This window comes from Pelobates fuscus, chromosome 9 (genome assembly GCF_036172605.1).
Source record: "Pelobates fuscus isolate aPelFus1 chromosome 9, aPelFus1.pri, whole genome shotgun sequence".
NCBI classification, from domain to species: Eukaryota; Metazoa; Chordata; class Amphibia; order Anura; family Pelobatidae; genus Pelobates; species Pelobates fuscus.
The window spans coordinates 112136137-112159538 of record NC_086325.1 but is presented as its reverse complement, the minus strand read 5'-3'; the positions used below and the strand labels follow the sequence as shown (position 1 = coordinate 112159538).

Sequence of the window (23402 nt, the reverse complement as noted above, 5' to 3'; positions counted from 1 at the left end):
AGTTGTTCATGGAAGTAGAGCTACATCTGCTCTTCTTACAGGAAAAGTTCATTTGAGTTAGCCTTTCAAAATACAACTTTCTTTCATTTTAAAATATGTATGCGTTACAACGTCATGGAAACAGGAAGAACGCTTATGTTCCATTAAAGCGGTCTTATAATAATTAGTCCAACTGTCAACTCGGTAATAGTATATGGAAAGATCCATTGTGCCATAAATCAACAAAAAACATAAATAAACATAATATCATTATCTTTAAAACAGATTATAAATCTCCTCCTCTTTGATCTAATGATACTTGTTCGATAGCTATAAAGTTAAGGTTATTATTAAAAGAGGGGCACGAGTTACAATGCAAAGAAACTGAGTGTGTGGTAATCCTTTTCTTTACATTATTATAGTGTTCAAGACATCTCACCTTAGCTTTTCTCACGGTCCTCCCCACATATTGTGCCCCACATCCACAAGTGATGAGGTCCACAACATGTGTCGAGGAACACGAGGTAAAGCCACCAATCTTAAAAACTTTGGACGTCTGAGTACTTGTAAACTACTTATATTTTTTAAATGTATGTCCACAGGCTTTACAGTTCCCGCTAGTGTGGAAACCCAAATTATGTCCAGTTCTCACTTCTCTCCTTTGAAAGGTACTCGGGGCCAAAATGTTCTTAAAATTATTGCCTTTCTTAAAAATAGTTCTCGGATACCTGGGGAGTTGATTCCTTAAAATATCAGCTTCTAAAAGCAATGGCCAGTGTTTCTTAATAATACGTGTTATGTCAAAAGCGTTGGAGTTATATTGAGTGTTAAAAGCATACTCAAAATTGGGGTTGTCTTTTGCTTGTGTATGATTCTGAAGAAATACGTCCCAATCTCTCTGTCCTATCTTCTCAATTTCTTCATTTAAAAATGCTTCTGAATAGCCTTTCTCCAAAAATCTTCCCTTTAGAATACTAGTCTGCTCGAGATACGTCTTTTTATCTGTACAATTCCTCCGGATCCGGGTGAACTGACTCCTTGGAACACTAGATAGCCACTTGGGATGATGTCCACTGTTGTTATGGATGTAACTGTTGGTATCTGTGGCTTTGAAAAAAGTTTTAATTTGTAAGCTCTCTATATAGAGACTAAGATCCAAGAAGTCAATTCCATCCTTCCCGAATGACGGAGTGAACTTAAGGGACAATTGGTTATTGTTAATAAAATTAATAAAAACTTGTAAATCTTTTTCCGTTCCCTGGCAAATTATTAAAATATCATCTGTGGCAAAACCAACCTCGCCACTGTGAACTGGAGAAGCCTGGTTGCCCGCCTCTTGCCTTTGGACTATGGACCCGACTTTATGTGAATGTGTTAACCCAGATAGCTATGCCATGGAGCCCATTTGTGTAGTTAAAGACTTTGGCTCCATGGCAATTGAACTGTGTGAATAGGATCTGAGCGCTATTCGGTAGTTTTGTGCGCTCAGATCCCAGCTATCTGGGGATATGTGACATGTCTGTGTTTTATGTATAAAATGTGACTGTGTATTTTATAGTATTTTAATGCTTTGTGCTCACCATGTGCATAATGGAGTATTGTCTCTGTCCTGGGAGATAATTGAATTACATCTCAATTATCTCCAGGATAGAAGACTCTGAAACCGGTCTGGGCCAGATAGCCATGTGCCAGCCAGGGCCCAAAAGATACTTTACTAACTTCTGAACCCCTGGTCTCATTCATGCCATTTTGATATGTTGTTCCCCTGAATGGATTGATTGTGAATATGTATTTTTTATGTGAATTGGATGTATGGTTTTAGAGTTATGAAAGTTGGGTAAAAAGTATGTTTAAACTGTATGTGTAATTGAGTTTCCTCTCAGGATAAGGGGAGGGAATATGTGGGATGTAACTGATGTGATTGGTTGTTTTATACCTCCCTGTGGGCGGTCCTGTATTTGAAAAGACTGTAATAAAAACCAGGCTGGGTGTGCCAGCACCTGAGATTCTGCTTGACCCTCAAACCGAAGTGTTGTCTCGTATTTGGGGGAATTGGATTGTATGCTGATTGCCAGGAGTGTAAGCGTATTGTATGCTTTTCCTGTTCAGCTATTCCAGTGTTCGTGTATTTCCAGTTCGGGAGATTGGGGAATTCAAGTGTGTGCAGTTCGGGAGTTGGGGATTCGTACAGTTTGGAGTTCGGGAGATGGGTGATTGCAGTAGCTGCTGGTCTATCTGAAAGGGGATTATCGCCTAAACGTTTTTTATCCTCTTGTGAGCGAAACGGTCCGTTACATCATCAATGTACCTCTTCCAGAGCACCAGGTCCGCGCCGAAAGGATTGTTACACCAAATATTGGATCTCTCCCAACGATCCATAAAAATGTTGGCGTAGCTAGGCGCGAACCTGGTGCCCATGGCGTTACCCTTGATCTGCAGATAAAACTCATAATTGAAACCAAAAAAATTATAGGTTAAAATAAATTCAATCGATCTCAATAAAAACTCTTTAAAATTTGAGTCCATCTCCATGTCCCCTTCTAAATTCTCCCTTAACGCTTCTATCCCTTTCGTATGTTCTATGATAGTATACAAGAGTTGTGCATATTTTTGTAGAAAAAAATCAATAAATTCCAAAAGTTTGGAAGTAATGGAATCTATACCGCTAATGATAGGTCTCCCTGGTGCTTTTTCCCTACATTTGTGTACCTTCGGTAAGAAATAGAAGGTAGGCATCCTTGCAAATTCTATCATCAGGAAGCTGAATACCTTATCATCAATAATGTTCTCTTCTTTAGCTTTCTCTAAAAGTCGCCCTAATTCTTTATTAAACATAACATTAGGATCAGTTCCTAATTTACGATAGGTGGATTGATCATTTAATAACCTTTAGGACTCATTCAAGTAGTAGTCTACTCCTCCCCCCCCCCCCCCCCCCTTGTCGGCATTCTTGATAGTTATGTCCTCCCTGTCTTTCAGATTTTTAAGAGTCAAACTTTCTGATTTAGATTTTTCCCATTTTTTATTTATTTTATTTCATAGAGCTTCAAAATCTTTAGTTAACATCTTTTGAAATGCTTCTATCTGGGAACCTTTATCATATAGACGAAAGGTAGACTTAGGTCTAAATCGAGACAGGGGGTTTGAATTTTCTTGTGATATACCGATCGGAGGTCCTTCCAATTCTTTCTTAATAAAAAACCTTTTAAGACACAACTTCCTTATAAATTTTTGTGTATCGATATATAATTGAAAAGAAATAGGGAGTTCAATAGGGGCAAACTTAAGACCTTTATGAAGAAGTGAAACTTCTTGAATAGTAAGGGGACAGTGGTATATATAAAAAATACCTAGGGACTCTGCATACATGACTCCATCGTCCCACTTATTCATTTTTTATGTTCATCCTTTTAAATTTAGGATGTGGCTGCAGTTTGGATTCCTTTTGACCAGATGTTATTGTCTTCTTTTACATCCCATATAAGTATAAAGTTACACACTTACAGATTATGATTGTTTAAATATTTATTTTTAAGAAATACATGACTGTTTTATACATGTGTATATATATATGTGTATATATGTATATATATATATATATATATATATATATATATATATATATAGAGAGAGAGAGAGAGAGAGAGAGAGAGAGAGAGAGAGGGAGAGAGAGAGAGAGAGAGGCTGACATATATATATATATATATTGACAGCCGTTTATAACCTGTTTTAATAAGATAATGATATTATGTTTATTTATGTTTTTTGTTGATTTATGGAACAATGGATCTTTCCATATAATATTACCGAGTTGACAGTTGGACTAATTATTATAAGACCGCTTTAATGGAACGTAAGCGTTCTTCCTGTTTCCATGACGTTGGAACGCATACGTATCGGCGATACGTTCACGTGACCGGAAGATGTCTGAAGGCGAGGCTTGGAACACATACAGATGACTACAAGCAACAGCTGATTCTCCTCCACGCAAATGGGCTGATGGCGTCCGGAGGAGGGGCTGTAAGGTATTTAAACCTAGCCGGGCGGCAAGAGGATTCTATACAGGAGACTGGATCCTCTACTCCGAATTTACCCCTGAGGAAGTCTGTAGTATCAGAAGAAACGCGTAGGGTTTGGACTATTGTAGGAGATTATTTTCATTTTTTATATTGTTTTATTTATGTTTGTTTTATTAATTTATAATAAATATTTCAATTAGAGAGATGTTTATTTTGATTTCAATCAAATTAAAGTGTTGCCGGATTGGTACCCAGTATCCTGGTCATCTGAGATTTGATGTGCCTGTACACTACTATAATCTTGTAAGTGTTTTTAATGTGTAGCGCACTATTGGTCTACTAACAGTCTACACTTATTATATTATCTCTCTCTCCTACATGCCTATTACGTGGAGAAGATCCTCTGTCAACTTTACTTTTTGATGTGCCTTCAATCAATTTTTTTCTAGTGAGTGTAACTTTAAAAATCACTTCTAAGGATGTTTTAGATAGTACACCATGATATTTGTTTTTTCCCTGCTGTAGATCTTATATTCTTTGTACATTTTGAGAGGACTGGGAGTAGTCCTATTCCCATTAGATTCTACAGTGTGGGGTATTACTATATAGGTAAACTTCTTTATTCTGTGTATTACCTCCCCACTCTAAGTCTTTCCACTTGTGATTTGTTGGTTTTTTTTTTGTATTGTATACCCATCTTGTACTGGAACCTTATTTGTTCCAATATATCTTGCCATGATGGCGGATTAGGTGATTTCCAGGCTCTAGCAATATTATTTTTTATTGCGAGAAATATATTAGTCATAATATATTTATGTTGTTTATCACATGATTTATAATCCATGTTGAACAGGAAAATTTGGGGACTGATTACATCGACTTCCTTAAAGATATTTTTTATTAGACCTGACATTTGCGTCTTAATGTTGTTCAGCCCTGTACATGCCCACCAAATATGAAGCATGGTGCCCACCTCTCTCCCACATCTCCAACACTCTTTTGGGTGTATTGGGGATAATTTATGGAGTCTAGCCGGCACCATATATCACCTGTAAATTATCTTTATATGTATTTCTAGCAAGGATATATTATGTATGCTTTGTTTTACTAACAAAGTAGTGTTTGTCCAATCTGTTAAAGGGAATATCTTCCCTATGTCCCTTTCCCATTTACCAAAAGGGAGAATGGGGGATTCATGATCCAGTGTATCAAACAATTTGTTAAATCTGGAAATTCCTCCCTTCTTTTTACCACAAACGCCATAAAAGTTAAGACAATGATCTTTAAGTATTGTTTTAGTTAGTAAAAACATTTTAATCCTTAAATATTGGAATAATTCCCTGGGTGGAAGATTATACTTGGATTGTATCTGTGTGAATGATGCCGGCTTAGATCCTTCACATATGTCCCCAATTTCTTTTGTACCCAAGTTTTAATATTCATATCTGTCATCGCATAATGGAGTATTTCTACCGGTGTATTAAATAGTAATTTCCCTTTTAGTTTTAATTTAGTATTCAAATATTTTGCATAATCTACTATCTCTCTTATTATTTTATTGGAAAATTGTTCCGTTTCCAAATCCCCTAAGTTCAAAAGTCCTAGCCACCCTAAAATGTATAGCTTTTGTCCTGGTCCTAATTCCTGTTCAATCTTGATCCAGGAAATGGAGATGTTTTGATCCGAATTTAGCCATAACATGAGCTGGGAGGCCCTACTTGCTTCATACATCTTAGCTACGTCTGGAAATGCTATACCTCCTTTCCGATAGCTTCTGTGGAGTGTCTCCGCCGCTATTCTGGGTGGCTTATCACGCCATATGAAGCTAGAGAATAAGCTTTGAAAAAGAATACCCCATTCAATTCTATACAGGATCACCCTAAAGAGATAGAGAAGTTTTGGCATTAGAAGCGATTTAATAATATTCACTCTCCCTATCCAGGATGACTCTAGCCTCTTCCACTTATGTATCTGATGTTGTAAATCTTTATAAAAGTTATCAAAATTCATTGGGATTATCTTAGCAATATCAAATTATATCTTTATACCTAGGTAATCAATTTTATCTTTTGCACTTGCTAAGTGGAAGTGGGAGGTTACGTTTTCTAATTGTGCCTTGGGCAATAGAAATGGTAACATTTGGGACTTGTTAATGTTAACCTTATAATTGGGATATTTGCCATATAGAAATTCTATCCCTTTTATCCTGTTGTTCTGTCTGATCAATGTGGCCAGAGGTTCAATTGTAAGGATATATAAAAGCGGGGCTAATGGACAGCCCTGCCTAGTACCATTTTTAATATCAAAATGATCAGAATCAAAGTAAGAGCTGCTAATTTTTGCTGAGGAATTTTCATATAGAGATAAAGTTTTACTTCTAAATAGTCCCTACAGGCCAAAATGGCCCATGACAGAGTCCAGGAATCTCCAGCTGACCCTGTCAAAGGGCTTCTCGGCGTCAAAAGCAATAATAACTGATTCCTTGTGTTTTTCATTCACTTTGGTTATTATATTAAAAATCCTCCATGTGTTATCGGAAGTGCTTCTTCCTTTCACAAAACCAGACTGGTCCCAGTTAATCATATCTCCCAATATGAGTAAGATTGCTAAAGTATGTGGAATTACCGTACCTCCGTGCGGCAGATTGCAGCCAGGAAGCTGGCGTAAGTTACTGACAGAGAAGAAAGGGAAGCTGTCGGACCATGATTTGGTCCGTACAGCAGAAGCCTGGTACCGAGTAGCAAGAGCTATTCGGCAAGAGGGATGGATCGAGGAAGAAATTGATCATAAAGGTTTAAGATTGTTTGTGTATTATAATAATAATAGTGTTACTGGGAAGTTCTCCCAGCCAGCGCCCTACTATGGCGCCCAGGAGGTGACCACTCCCAACATCACGTCAGCAATTACCGAAATGCAGCTGACCACGGTCCCCACCCCTGGTCCCCACCCCTGGTCCCCACCCTACCACGGCCCCTGTTTACCCAGTCTTGAATGCTGATGGATCCTTATTCTCCCCCCCATCAGTCCTACAGATCTCATCACCCTCATCCTTTCCTCCACCACCCTCCCTCTCCAGTTCATTTCTCCCGTCCGCCCTTCCCCCCTTCCGCCCATCCACCACTCTGCCCACCTCCACTGCTACATCACCTGTCTGCTCCCCTATCTGCCCACCTCCTCTTACTCCTCCTACTAATCCCTCCCCTCCGTCTGTCTCCCCTCCTGCTGCTCCTTCTCCTCCTTCCACTTCCTCATCTCCTGCCCTTCCTACTCCACCTTCTCCTCCTCCTACTCCTCCTGTTCCTCCTACTCCACCTTCTCCTCCTCCCACTCCACCCGCTACTCATTCCTCCATTTCCCCACCATCATATCTGTATCCTTTGTATCCTTCCTCCCTTCCTAATCCCTACCCATCTCCTCCGCCCTATCCGTACCCCGCCCTGGCACCTGCCCAAATGGCCTGGCCATTCTCCTACCCTTATCCCACAACTCCGCCCTATTCAACCACTTCCCATGTACCTTCCATTGCCACACCCACGGCCCCGAGCACGCCTACCTTGCCTCAACCTGCTCAAGTCGTGCCCACATCCAACATGGCCGCCACTTCCTTCCTTAACCCCAACGCCACTTCCTTCCACACCTCCAATATGGCAGCCCCCAGTGGTGTGGCACCTCTAATGCCGGTCCTTCCAAATGATTTGTTACCGCAAGCTAATAACTCACCATTAGCTCCGGCAGGCGGAGTACCCATTCTACCCCCGGTCCTGACACCCCACTTAGCTACAAATCCTACAGGAGTCCGAGTGTCACAGTCCCAAAATGAATTCGATTCAGTCAGCTCTCATGGTTACCAAGTCCCACCGGACTCCAGAGACACTTCGCCCCACCTGCCCCGGTCCTCTATCCATGACCCTTTCGGTCGCCGGGTTCAGGGAGATAAGGCCCCTTTAATGTATGTTTCCTTTAATCCAACACAGGCCTCTGTTCTGATGAAATCACTCCCTGACCCTGAAAAACAACCCATGCCCTTCTATAGAGGGGTAGTCCAAATTCAACAAACCTACTCCGCCGCATGGCGTGATTTATTAAGCATCTGTGCCATAAAATCTGGAGACGCTTATTGGCCTAGCATTGCCCGCCACTTCTGTACCAACTGGCTCACTAGCGATACTGACTATACATCAGGGATTGAGTTCTGTAACCAGCTGAAGGCCTGGGCTAAGGATAAGCTCGCGGACCAAGCAGCTGGCCTCAACGATGTTGTTCAGGAAAAAGGTGAATCTGTAGAGAGGTTCCATGCTAGACTTTTCCAAGTGTTCTCAGATCTGGGATTTGACCTCAGCAACAAAATTCACTCCCAGATGCTTTCTGGTGCCTTTGTCCTAGGCATCAAAGACTCTATACGCAAGGGTATTATTGCTGCATGCCCTGAATATAGAGTGGTTCCTCTGGATAAGTTACTCTTAGTTGCCAGAGGACTAGAATCAGCACAGAATCCTAGAAAGTTTAGTTCAGCTCCTATTATGGTGTCACGCCCTGCCCCAAAAGGCACCAAGCATGCTGATGCAGTCTGTTGGAATTGTGGGGAAAAAGGCCATTTCAGGAGTGATTGCCCCGAGCCCAGGAAATACCGAAAACCATACACAGACGAGGAGGTGACTAAGCCTACATCTACAACAAAGGCTCAACAACCTCCCTTACAGGATTCAATCCAAGAAGATTAGGAAATTGGCAAGCCTGTGTCATTAACCCCTGTCATGGCAGTGTCTTCAGGGGAACAAGGGGGGCCACTAGCCACTGTAACCCTACCTATTGAAGGTCACCCTACCACATTCCTTGTTGACACAGGTGCAGCCCGAAGTGTTCTGAGAAAACAAGACCTGCCTGATTCTTCATTCCTTTCCAATATTGATGTCTCCTGTGTTGGTGTAGATGGCCTCCCGAGACATAGTCCTTTAACTACTCCTTTACGGGTTGGCAACTGCCCCAGTCTGCTTGCCTGATTTGTGGTGTCTTCAACATGTCCTATTAACCTGTTAGGTGCTGATGTCCTTTCCCGCCTACAGGCATCTATCACCTTCACACCAGACGGCCAGGTGGAACTATCTTCTCCCCTGTCCGAATCAGACACCTCAGCCTTGTGTTCCCTGCCTTTGATGCTTCATCTAGAAAAACCCCATGGGCATGCAAAGGCCCTGAGGGACAATTTTCCAGAATCTCTAATGACAGGTGTCCCCAAGAAGCTATGGTCTTCAGGCCCAGAGGACATAGGTCATCTTAAAGTCCCACCTGTGGTGGTGAAGCTAATTCCAGGAGCAAAATTACCAAGAAAGACTCAATATCCATTGAAACCGGCACAAGCTGCAGCCATCACAAAACAAGTCCAAGCACTACTAGCTAAAGGTGCTCTTGTCAAGTGCGAATCACCATGTAACACCCCATTGTTCCCTGTGAAGAAGAAGACACCCAAGGGTGAACCAGAGAAGTACAGGATGGTCCAGGATCTTCGTGCTGTAAATGAGGCCACGGTTCTGGACACCCCAATTGTGCCTAATCCACACACACTCCTCTCTGGCGTTCCACCCTCTGCCAAATACTTCACAGTGATTGACTTGGCCAATGCCTTTTTCAGTGTCCCTCTGGACCCCACATGTCAGTACCTGTTTGCCTTCACACACGAAAAACAACAGTACACATGGACTGTTATGCCCCAGGGGGCACAAAATTCACCAAGTCAGTTTGCAAAAGCAATGTCTTCCATCCTTGATCCATGGCAATCTGACCACCATGAGGTTGTCCTGCTCCAATATGTTGATGACCTGCTCCTTTGTGGAGATGACATCCCCACGACAGAAAAATGTTCTCTGGATCTCCTTTGCTACCTTGCAGATCAAGGTTGTAAGGCATCTCTTGTCAAACTTCAATTTTTCCAGACTACTGTAATATTTCTAGGCCATTGCCTGTCCCATGGCACTAGACACCTCACCCGTGATCGTGTCAGAGCGGTTTTGGCCATTCCGCCTCCAAAGACTCCAAAGTCCCTCCACGCCTTTCTAGGCCTTATTTCTTACTGCCGAGCGTGGATCCCAGAGGCCTCCCTACTCATGCAACCTTTGTATGATGCCCTTAAATTAGATCCGTTCTGTCTGTCCTCAGAAGCACCTGACAACTTCTACACTCTCCAACGTGCTATTGCCTCTGCTCCCGCCCTTGGCCTGCCAGATTACACCAAACCATTCAAATTATTTGTGTCTGAAAGACAAGGCCACGCTACAGGAGTCCTCACTCAAGCTCATGGTCCTGGCGGACGCCAAAGGCCTATTGGCTTCTTCTCTTGCCAACTGGACATCGTAGCAAGAGGAACCCTCTCTTGCCTTCGAGCTCTTTTTGCTGCTCAGGAACTCATTAACAGCACTGGAGACCTGGTTCTTGGCCACTCTCTGACTGTTTTGGCACCTCATGATATTTCTGCCATAATTAACCAGATCCAACTCAAACATGTCACCCCTGCCAGACACCTTCGTCTCCAATGTCATCTCCTGTTACCTGACAATGTTACCCTTCAAAGATGTCAGGTTCTGAATCCGTCCACTCTTCTGCCACTCCCTGAGGGGGGTAGCTATTATGGATTTGTCATGGATGAAGGCTATGTCCTACTTCTTACCCACACTACTAAATCAATGCACCCCAATTTACCCTTCTGTGACGGGCCAGGATATGCTTTCTGCACCATGTGGTACAAACCAACCATTAACCCTGACCCTCATTATGTCATGCCTTAATTATGGTATCCTCTTACTTCCTGGTTCCACGGAGCTTAGCCACACCTCTTTATGACACGGTGTCCTTATTTAATCCGACCGCACCAGCTGATCGAGGCTGGATTATTGAACTACGTTCCGTACTCACGAACCGGCTGCAACATCGTTGTGAAAGCCCTCTGTTACCGGACCGGACTGGAAGACTTCAAGTTCCCTTCACCTTTCCTCATCCACGACTAAAGCTGAACTCTCTCCATTCAGGATAAACCGCCTCTGAGGAGATCTCGGGAACCAGTGTTCTATGTGCCGGAAGCTAAGTAAAACCTCTGTGATAAGCGTTGCATCTCAAAGCTGTTATTTCCTGTCTCCAAAGTCCTTCGATAAAACAAACCCGTTACAGCTAACTTCAACTCATACTTATCTCAGTTAGCTGCATCTGTCTGGCTTCAGTTAAAGTCTATGGAACAGCTATTGTAACTTCTTATCACCTAATTCATTAATACTACTAAAGGACTCTTTCTGATTCAGTGTCTGCTAATTGCTATCGTTTACTACTTAAAGCTACAGTGCCTATAATTGTGGACTTCAGTTATCGTTTACTACTTAAAGCTACAGTGCCTATAATTGTGGACTTCAGTTATTGTTTACTACTTAAAGCTACAGTGCCTATAATTGTGGACTTCAGTTATCGTTTACTACTTAAAGCTACAGTGCCTATAATTGTGGACTTCAGTTATCGTTTACTACTTAAAGCTACAGTGCCTATAATTGTGGACTTCAGTTATCGTTTACTACTTAAAGCTACAGTGCCTATAATTGTGGACTTCAGTTATCGTTTATTACTTAAAGCTACAGTACCTGTAAATTGGAATTAAAGCCAATACCTTTAACTTTTTATAATAAATATTCAAACTATAAGAAATCTGCAGTTGTGTTCCTTCATAACAAATGTTTAGACGTGACAGAATAATCCAGCCATTGTAATGGATCCAGCAGATTTCGATTCTACGATAACTACGCTGAATCAAAGAGTTGATACACTAGCCCAAGGTATGCAAGACCTGCAAGTTACTAACGAAATAATTCTCACTTATGTCAGAGATCTACAAACTCATACTCCTCATACTATTCTGCACTCGGCTAGCGATCCTGCTGTATGTAACCCTGAAAAATTCTATGGTGATCGTTCCAAATATAAGGAGTTTTTTTATTCCTGCAAATTATTGATTGCTTTAAAACCTAGATCTTATCCCACAGAAAGATCTAAGGTTTATTCAGTTATCTCATTTCTGAGAAGTGAACCTATGTCCTGGGCCCATTCCTTTTTGGACAATGATGACCCCATCTTAGATTCACTGGAGGAATTCCTTAAAGCCATGTCTCTTCTCTATGAAGATCCATACAAACAAAATACTGCTGATTTAACAATTAGAACCTTGCTACAAAACCATAGACCCGTTGAAGATTATATTGCTGAATTTAAAAGATGGGCAGCAGAAACGCAATGGAATGACATTGCATTGCGCAACCAGTTTCGAATCGGCTTATCTGAAGCTGTTAAAGATGAACTATCCAGAATAGAACTCCCTACTACTTTGAATGCTCTGATTCATCTATCGATCAGCATTGACAGAAGGCTTAGAGAAAGAAAGACCGAAAAGGCTCTCTCAACTTCAACTGGGAAAAAATCATTTCATCCTCCAAAGCCTCCTGACAACCCATCCGAACCAATCGAACCTATGGAAATAGGGATAATAAGAAGTCCCCTCACTCCTGAAGAGAAAAATCGAAGACGTATATTAAACCTCTGCATGTATTGTGCCTCTCAAGTTCATTTAGTCTCTGATTGTCCTTCATTGAAACGGATAAAAGGCAGTAGGCAGTCTCATGCCTCTTCCATCCTAAGTGTACTTCCCTCTACAGCAAATACTCAAATGTCCCCTATCGTTCTTGTATTACAGTGGGACAATAAAAGAATTATAACCAAGGCTGTTATCGATTCCGGTGCAAATGGAGTATTCATCGACTCAGCCTTTGTAACAAAGAATAAAATTCCTTGTGTTCGTAAAAGAACTTCTGTGCCTGTTAAAGTGATTGACGGGTCCCTCATTTCATCGGGACCAATACTTCTTGAATACATCCCTCTAAAAGTAACCATCAATCATACTCATACTGAAAGTCTTATATTTGATGTTGTCTCATCACCATTTTTTCCTATTATATTAGGGATCAACTGGTTAAGGAACCACAACCCTCAAATCTCATGGTTTCCCTTCTCTCTTGCCTTTAATTCCGATTATTGCAAGAAAACATGCTTGCAACGTATTCCAATTCTTCAGTCTACTAAAGAACCAGCTAAAACCTCATGTTGTTCTGACACCGAACTAGAGTTTCCTCCTCCTACAGTCATTGGAATTTTATCTTCTCTTATTGACGACATTAAAGATCTCAGTGAAGATGCTCTTGAACTTCCTAAATCAATTAAATTATCCAAGAAAAACGGTCTCTACTATTTTAAAGACCGGATTTATGTACCTCCCTCTTTCAGAATTAAAGTACTTGAATTTATTCATGATTCCCCTCTGGCAGGTCATCCAGGTATAAAAAAGACCCTTGAATTATCTAAAAGATACTATTGGTGGCCTCGTCAAGACCAAACTATTGAATCTTATGTCAAATCTTGTTCTATATGCCAAAGATCCAAACATGTCCATCATCAACCATTCGGTCAATTATTGAATTTACCGATTCCTGAACGGCCTTGGCAATCCATTTCTATGGACTTCTTGGTGGAACAACCTCCTCCCTCTTATGAAATCGGTGATCTTGTCTGGCTTTCCTCAAAGAACATCTCTACAAACCGTCCATCAAAGAAGTTAAGTTCCCTTTTTCTTGGTCCTTTTCCAATAATATCGGTTATCAACCGTAATGTTGTTAAATTGAAACTTCCACCTACTTTGAAGCTACATCCTGTTTTTCATGTGTCCTTGCTGAAGCCTCATCATCCTGACCCTTTCCAAAGAAATGTCACTACTTCTCCTGATCCCATATTGGTCCAGGGTGAAGAAGAATACGAAATTCAAAGTATACTGGATTCAAGGATCCATCGTGGCTCTTTACAATACCTCATCAGATGGAAAGGATATGGAATTGATGAAGATACATGGGAAAACTCCTCTGTCGTTCATGCTGACAAATTGATTTCCAAATTTCACAAGCGTTACCCTTCTAAACCAAGTCAATAGCACCCAGAGGTTGCTCATTAAGGAGGGGGTACTGTCATGCCTTAACTATGGTATCCTCTTACTTCCTGGTTCCACGGAGCTTAGCCACACCTCTTTATGACACGGTCTCCTTATTTAATCCGACCGCACCAGCTGATCGAGGCTGGATTATTGAACTACGTTCCGTACTCACGAACCGGCTGCAACATCGTTGTGAAAGCCCTCTGTTACCGGACCGGACTGGAAGACTTCAAGTTCCCTTCACCTTTCCTCATCCACGACTAAAGCTGAACTCTCTCCATTCAGGATAAACCGCCTCTGAGGAGATCTCGGGAACCAGTGTTCTATGTGCCGGAAGCTAAGTAAAACCTCTGTGATAAGCGTTGCATCTCAAAGCTGTTATTTCCTGTCTCCAAAGTCCTTCGATAAAACAAACCCGTTACAGCTAACTTCAACTCATACTTATCTCAGTTAGCTGCATCTGTCTGGCTTCAGTTAAAGTCTATGGAACAGCTATTGTAACTTCTTATCACCTAATTCATTAATACTACTAAAGGACTCTTTCTGATTCAGTGTCTGCTAATTGCTATCGTTTACTACTTAAAGCTACAGTGCCTATAATTGTGGACTTCAGTTATCGTTTACTACTTAAAGCTACAGTGCCTATAATTGTGGACTTCAGTTATCGTTTACTACTTAAAGCTACAGTGCCTATAATTGTGGACTTCAGTTATCGTTTACTACTTAAAGCTACAGTGCCTATAATTGTGGACTTCAGTTATCGTTTACTACTTAAAGCTACAGTGCCCATAATTGTGGACTTCAGTTATCGTTTATTACTTAAAGCTACAGTACCTGTAAATTGGAATTAAAGTCAATACCTTTAACTTTTTATAATAAATATTCAAACTATAAGAAATCTGCAGTTGTGTTCCTTCATAACAAATGTTTAGACGTGACACATTACGAAGATGAACTCTATCAATTAGTTGAGGTAAAACTCACTCTACAAGATTTTTACTGCGATACTGAAAGCAACAGTATGATTTTAGTCCAATTACCACTTGGACTTGAACATCTATATCACCATTGGGATACAGCCATTCCACATGTCCCTATTACCAAATCAAAGATAAAGTCATGGGGTGATCTCGGGCCTATGGCAAAGCTATGGGCCACCATGGATGAACTACAGCTCCAATAAAGAGGCGTTGTCAAATACCCAACAACTGAACATGTAAAAGCATGGCCACGTTACTTTCTGGAAGAAGAATTTGAAGATCTGGTCATAAAGCACGACTATGATCCAGAAGCGCCCCATGACTGTTTTGAACAGATGAAAATGGAAACAACACATTTACCAACCGTGCATGAGGATCCACTAATAGATCCTGACCTCACCCTGTTTGTGGACGGCTTAAGGTATGCTGATGAAGAAGGAAAATATCACACGGGATATGCCGTTACAACAACAGGTGAGATTATTAAGTCATCATCTTTACCATCAACAATGTCTGCACAAGAAGCTGAATTACAAGCCCTAACCACAGCATGCAAGATCTCGGAAGGGAAGCGCGCCAATATCTACTCAGATTCAAGATATGCACTGGGCGTGGCTCATGATTTCGGATTCATTTGGAAAACAAGAGGATTTCTTACCACTGCCGGTACACCGGTCAAGCACAGTTCTGCAATCAAGGAGCTGATGGATGCCCTCCTACTCCCAGAAGAAGTAGCCATTCTGAAAGTAAAGGCACATGGGAAGTTGGATTCGGATGAAGCAAGGGGCAACCATCTGGCTGACCAAGCTGCAAAACAAGCTGCGAGAGAACCACAGGAATTGCACAGAAGAGTGTCCGGAAACAAAGAAACTCCCATATTTACCTTGCAGACTCTTCCAACTGATCTAAAAATCCTACAGGAACAACAGGCTGCAGTTGCCCCTGAAGAAATACAAAGATGGAAACAGAAAGGGGCGGTTCTGAAGGATGGAGTGTACTCCAACAACCTCAAGTTCTGCCTCCCTAAGAATTTGTACCCAGCAGTTGTTCAATAGGCACATGGACCTGCACATTTATCAAAGGACCTAATGAATGCTCTTGTACAAAAGTACTACGAAGCACCCGGAATTACTACACTAACCAGTAATTACTGCAAGGCCTGTGTTATTTGTGCTAAATGCAATCCAGGAAAAACAGTCAAAGCTCCTCCAAAACATCTGGCTAAGCCCATGTATCCATTCCAGAGGATTCAGATCGACCACATCCAGATGCCAAAGAGTGGTCACTATGAATATGCACTAGTGATAGTGGACATGTTCTCAGGCTGGCCAGAAGCCTATCCAGTAGTTAACATTACCGCCAAGACAACAGCAAGGCGTCTACTCACGGAAATTGTGTGTAGATTTGGACTCCCAGAAGTTATTGAAAGCGACCAAGGCCCAGCCTTCACAGCATCAGTAACCAAAGAGATTTGGACTGCCTTAGGAGTGACCCTTGCTTTCCACACACCTTACCACCCACAAAGCAGTGGCAAAGTGTAATGTATGAATGGTACCCTAAAAGCTAGGATGTTAAAAATGTCACAAGAAACAAAGATGCCCTGGCCAGAAAGCTTGTCAATAGCTCTATTCAGTGTCAGACATACACCCAGAAGAAAGCCCTCATTGTCCCCATATGAGATTCTATTTGGGACTGCACCCAGGCTAGGTTGCTATTTTCCCCAACAACGACAACTTCAAACTGATGTTTTAGTAGATTATGTAACTGAACTTGCAAGTGCTTTAAACAAAATCCATGCCCAAGTTTTCTCTTCAATTCCAGATCCTGATTCTGACACGGGCAACCACAGTCTGCTTCCCGGTGATTGGGTCCTAGTCAAGAAATTTGTGCGGAAACACACCCTGGAACCAAGATTTGACGGACCATTTCAAGTTCTACTGATCACCTCCACCTCCGTAAAGTTGGCTGGGAGAGGCAACTGGATACACGCCTCTCATTGCAAAAAGGTTCCTGCCCCAGAGGAAGCAGACTCCTCACAACCATGTACCTCTGGTACATCATCCCCTTGATTAGTTTCCTTGAGGCCCAGCAAGTGGCCATTACTAAAATGCTAGTGGGTACACCTTCTGGTATAATTCATCATGCACCCGCGTAGCTACATTCACCTTTGATTACTGTGACATAGTAGATTGCCCATTTCCCAAGTCACAGATTCAAACCATTTATAAAGATATACCACATGCAAAAGACCCCTATGTTTGTGTAGTTGACAAGCAATGGGGGCACAACTGTGACCATTGGGGGGCTGCAGGATGGAATGCTGGGCCTGCCTGGGGTTACAAACCCAAAAGTGCCTTATCTAAAGTAGATGACCATGGTAGATCTCTCCTCCAAAGAATGACATTAAGAAAGCCTGGAGGAGGTACGCCCATGAAATTAATGTTAAACATTGAGCATCCTGGCCCAAAGGATGCTGACCAATATGTAATGGGAATGTATTGGAAAAGAGGTTCCTATAACAAATTAGGTCATTTCTATCTTAAAGATATGTGCCACTCTCCAGAGTGGCAAGGGGCTGTTCATATGGTCCTGAATCCACTGAAACCACATATCCAGTCTTTTAAGGACATGATGGCCATTGCTAACCCCACCTTCGAAGATACCATGGCCGCTGAAACTGGTTTCAATGATATCAATCTCTGGTTAGAGTGGATGAAATATAATGCTAATAAACATAACAGAACCGCATGCTATGTGTGCGGTGGTGCTCGGCCTCATCTTGGCACCGTTCCTCTAACTCTCCCTGTGGAGATAGAGGATTGCTTCCTAAGTCTTTTTGCCTATCGCTATAATTTTAACAGGTCCCTCTGCGAAGCATGGACGGCAGAGTACCCCCTCTTAGTTGGAAATGTCAAACCCCCAGATGGAATTACGATTTATAAGGGTAATTGCACTTGTTATACTAATTATGACGGGATTGGTATATTCATGGGTAACTTTTCCAATGGTTATTGTGCCACCTACAGAACTGTTGTTCCTATACGCCTACTACAACACCATACCAGGTCATTGGGGGATATTTACTGGTTATGTGGGGATTTGCAGTAAAGATCCAGGCTATAAAATGAATGGTGGGGTAAGTGTGCCCTAGCCAAAGTTATCATGCCCATTCATATTATTTCTGATAATCATCCTGACACACACACACCTCCACATACACCAGCCAGAGTCAAGCGCGAAGCCCCAGTAAAAGGCAGTTTTGACCCCCACATTTACATAGATGCCGTTGGGGTGCCTAGGGGGGTACCTAATGAGTTTAAGGCTAGAGATGAAGTTGCTGCAGGGTTTGAATCACTTTTTACCATAGTCACTGCCATCAAAAATCTTAATTGGATTAATTACATTTATTACAACCAACAGCGTTTTGTCAACTCCACCAGGGATGCCCTCCAGGGCCTGGCCGAACAATTGCAGGCCACATCCCAGATGACCTTTAAGAACAGAATGGCCTTAGACATGATTCTAGCTGAAAAGGGGGGTGCATGTAAAATACTACCTGACACCATGACTTGTTGCACTTACATTCCAGAAAACACAGGTCCAAATGGTAAAGTAACTATGGCCATAGAGAAGTTAAATAAACTCTCAGAAGAGTTGAAAAGGAATTCCGGGGTAACAGATCCCTGGGAAAGATGGTTTGGTTGGATGTCCGGTTGGCAGAAAGCCTTAGTCCATATTGGTATGGCTCTACTAATTTTCCTTTTTGTTCTCGCTCTTCTCGTTTGTTGTGTCCTCCCATGCCTTAGAAAATTCCTCCAGAAGACTACAGACCAAGCGGCACCAACTTTCACTCATCTGGAGATCAATGATCAAGATCTTACCTCACCCTGTATTCTGCTACAAACTCTCCCTTATACTGATAAAGTGCAGATGTTTTAGGAAGGGAACCAGCGCAGGGACAGCGTCCGTTTGTATGGGTTAGTCTCTTGTGGGAGATGTAGTGGGTTAGCCACTGCGGGATACCCACGGAGTGAAGTGTTCGAGGGCCGTACTAACGGATGAGCTGCAGCCTATTAGGGTCAGATAGGGGTAGACATGCACTTTGCAATAACACCAAGCTAGCGGTCATGTTTTTTTTTTGTGTCTTTGGGCTAACAAGTCTTCTGGTATTAACAAATAAAGTTTTATTTTTAGTAACTAACATTTTAAGGGGGGACTGTTGTAGAATTATAGAATTCATGAAATCAGCTTAAGAGAATGCTTTGTCAGGAGGAAATGTGCGTCAGCGGAACAATAAGTTCCTGTTGAATAAAACATTGTGGCCACTGAGCGACATGGTTGGTCTCAATAAAGTATGTGTCAGCTGAATAATAAAATGTGTATTTACTAAAAAACTTGAAAACGAACCTTGAAACTAACAGTGCCAACTACTCAAAATGGCTGCCAAAGCACCCCTCCCATCGAGTGAGCACCTCATGCTAACAAGATGGCGCCTACATCTTGTGTCCACTCCCGTGTCAAGGATGTCGCCACCTCTTGATGGGAGGGCATTTAACTAACCACTTAACACCTAAACCAATTAATAATGTTTACTTGTTGTTATCTTGAATTCTCCAGTTATGTAATAATGCCTTTATAAGGGTCTGCGCACCCACTTTTTAGTTGGGCTGAATAAACCATTCCGAAGTTCTTTCATTAACCTGAACCCTGTGTCTCAGTGTGAATTTACTTCTGCGTGCATGCAACTTTATTATTTTTAATTTGGACAGGAACAGATAGTCATTCAAACTTATTGGTTTGCAGAAAAGAATCCACTACATTAATATAAGTACATATATTAGTATTAAAATACATTTAGAATGACGTTACATATATATAAGATATATATATATATATATATATATATTATATATTTTTATATATATAAATAAATATATGTACACATAATTACAATAATAAATACATAAAATAATAACATAAATAAATAAAATATTTTTAAAAAAATGAAAACAAATTATATATACACATGTAATTTCATTCTAACTGTATTTTGTTATATATATATATATATATATATATATATATATATAGATAGATAGATAGATAGATAGATATATTGGTAACAAAATACACATAGAATGACATTCTATATATATCTATCTATCTATATATAAAATACAAATAACCGCAAATAAAAAAATAAAAAAAAATATATATATATATGTATATATATGGAACATGGGGGGGTGGTTGCATAAATAACTACATAAGTGTACACGTAGACTTTAAATACATATATAATTGATATAGATTATTTTAAGCAAACAAAGAAGTTTGAATGACTATCTGTTCCTGTCCAAATTAGAGATGATTAAATTGCGTATACGCAGAAGTAAATTCACACTGACACACGGAGTTCAGGTTAAAAGAACTTCGAGAAAATTTAATGGCATCTGCTTAAAAAGCGGGTATGCAGACCCTTTTAAAGGCAATATTACATCATCATAGAATATCAAGATAACAACAAATAAACATCATTAATTGGATTAGGTGTTAAGTGGTTAAGTCAATAAAGTCAAAAAACAACCCTCCCATCAATATTATTAATTGGTTTAGCTGTTAAGTGGCTAGTTGGGCATCCTCCCATCATGGGATGTCGTCATCTTTGACACGGGAGTGGACATAAGATACAAGCGCCATTGTTGTTTAGCACGAGGCTCGCTCGATGGGAGGGGGGATCTGGCAGCCAGCCATTTTGAGTACTTGGCACCATTTAGCTTCAAGGTTAGTTTCTCAGGCTTAGTGAATACACATTTTATTAGTACAGTTCTCATGATCTAACTATGGCATACAATGTTTCATATTACAGGAACTTGACTGTTCCGGTGCTGCTCATAACCTTCTAGAAAAGCATTTCCTTCTAATATTCTAAATACTGTTAGGAAAACCAATAATAGTCAATCAATAATAGGTAATTTAATAATTCTACAACATATGTATATATATTAAAATTCTATGTGTATATTTAAGTAATCTTTTAACATAATTATGGGATTTAATTAATTTAAATTTGATTGACATGCCTGACAACCCAGGCAGAAAGTGCAGAGAATTTGAATTGCAAGCACTCTGTTTAACCCTGTAACTTTCATAGACTCCATAAAACCTGTACATGGGGGGTTCTGTTTTACTCAGGGGACTTTGATGAACACAAACATTAGTGTTTCAAAATGGTAACTTGTATTACAACAATGATATTTTTAGTAAAAGTGTAGTTTTTTGCATTTTTCACACACAAACGGCACTTTTACTGACGATATTATTGTTGTAATGTGTTTTACTGTTTTAAAACACTTATTGTTGTGTTCAGTGAAGTCTCCCAAGTATAACAGTAGCCCCCATGTACAGGTTTTATGGTGTTTTGGAAAATTAGTCAAATATAAGGCTTGCATTTCATTTTTTTCACATTGAAATTTGCCAGTTTGGTTATGTTGCCTTTTGACACCGTATGGTAGCCCAGGAATAAGAATTACCCCCATGATGGCATACCATTTGCAAAAGTAGACAACCCAAGGTATTGCAAATGGGGTATGTCCAGTCATTTTTAGTAGCCACTTAGTCACAAACACTGGCCAAATATTTGTTTTTTTGCTTTTTTCACACAAAAACAAATATGAACGCTAAATTTGGCCAGTCTTTGTGACTAAAAAAGACTGGACATATCCCACTTGCAATACCTTGGGTTTTCTAGGTTTGCAAATGGTATGCCATCATGGGGGTAAATCTCATTCCTGGGCTACCACACGGTCTCAAACGTAACATTACTAATCTAGCAAATTTCAAAGTGAAAAACCTGAAAAATGGAATATGCTATATTTGACCCTGTAACTTTCCAAAACACCGTAAAAACTGTTAATGGGGGCTACTGTTGTACTCATGCTACTTTGCTGAATCCAAATATGTGCTCTTTTTGCAGCAAAAACCAACAGTATTATGAAATTTACAGCTAAAATGTGAGGCAAAACTACAAATTAAAAAAAAAAAAATTCTCACAGGTTTTTATTTTATTTTATTCATAATACATTATGTTTCATATATGAATAGTTCATGTGAAACTATTTCTCCTGAACAAAATGATATATAATAAGTGTGGGTGCAGTTAATATGAAAGAGGTGAATTACGGTTGAACAGACATACAGCGCAAATTACAGTTTTTGTTTACATTTTGTTTTGATCAGAACGTGTACTATTGACTCTATCCTGAAGGGGTTAAACATTGTATAATATGCTAAAAAAAAAAAAAAAGCTAAAACAAATAAAATAAAGCCAATATCATGTCAGTGTATTTCTGATTTTTATTTTAGTTATACAAGACTGAAAAATTTAAAATAGTATTATTGTTTGTCTCTAGGTGACACCTTTCCCAGCAAACTGTGAACTGCAAGGGGAGTGTGCTTGTCTGGATCCCAGTGCCAAAGAGAACGTTCAAAAGGGTCCACACCCACTCAACATTGGATAGGAATGTGAAGCTTTGGACAAATCTACAAGGCAGGCTGGAATGGGCACTGTATGCCCTCTGGAATTAATTTAATATTTGCTGCTGAACATGATGGCACTGCAGCATCAGTGACATTATGCATCAATGAGTCTACCAATCCAAATCTGCGAAAGATGGGATTTAGAACAATATTATTCCCGACATTTGATGAAAGCAATCAATTATGCAAATATGAAAAAATTAGTACTTCCACCACCATAACATCCTACATTTATTTAAGTTGTTCTGTGGCAAACTTCTGTCTCCTGGCTTCTGTTCCACTCTTCTGGGTAGTACAGGGAAGGGATAGCCAGTTGACTGCTGATAGGCTGAGTGTCAGTTGATGTTCTCAGCATATCAATGAGTGCCCATTGAGAAAAATAGCATGTACAAATTTCAGTTGGTGCCAGTTGATAGGTTGAGAGTTTAAGTTGATTTGCTTAGCCTATCAGCAGCTGCCCAGCTATCCCTTCCTCACATAGACCAGCAGAGAGAAGTATTCCTGTCCCATATAAACTTAAATAAGCTTAATTTGTTGTGACCTGTGAGTGTTCATTTAACCCCTTAAGGACACATGACATGTGTGACATGTCATGATTCCCTTTTATTCCAGAAGTTTGGTCCTTAAGGGGTTAAAGCTGTGTTATTGCTAGATGAAGGTGAAATGCAAGACATACACACATTTAGTAAAACCATGTTGACTGTATATATCAGTCATTTCCTTACAGATGCTTTCAACTGATTGTAATGAGGATCTGTAGTAAAACAGAAAATTGTTGCCCTACTTACCGTAAATTTATTTTCCTGGCTATTAACCATGTCAGCAGGGGTGTATCCTGGTTTTGTGCTGCCCTTGGCAGGACAAAACTCAGGCGCCCTCCAC

General features: G+C 40.5%; 1 protein-coding gene across 1 annotated transcript in view; it reads left to right on the top strand.

Annotated features, from left to right (window-relative positions):
* The window catches only part of PAPPA (pappalysin 1), a 2329021-nt gene extending 2305948 nt beyond the window's left edge, over positions 1-23073 (top strand). The window contains exon 22 of the mRNA XM_063432310.1: positions 22394-23073. Within this exon, the coding sequence (XP_063288380.1) occupies positions 22394-22501 (108 nt within the window). The 3' untranslated portion in view covers positions 22502-23073. The remainder of the gene's footprint in view (positions 1-22393) is intronic.
* The last annotated feature ends 329 nt before the right edge of the window (positions 23074-23402 follow it).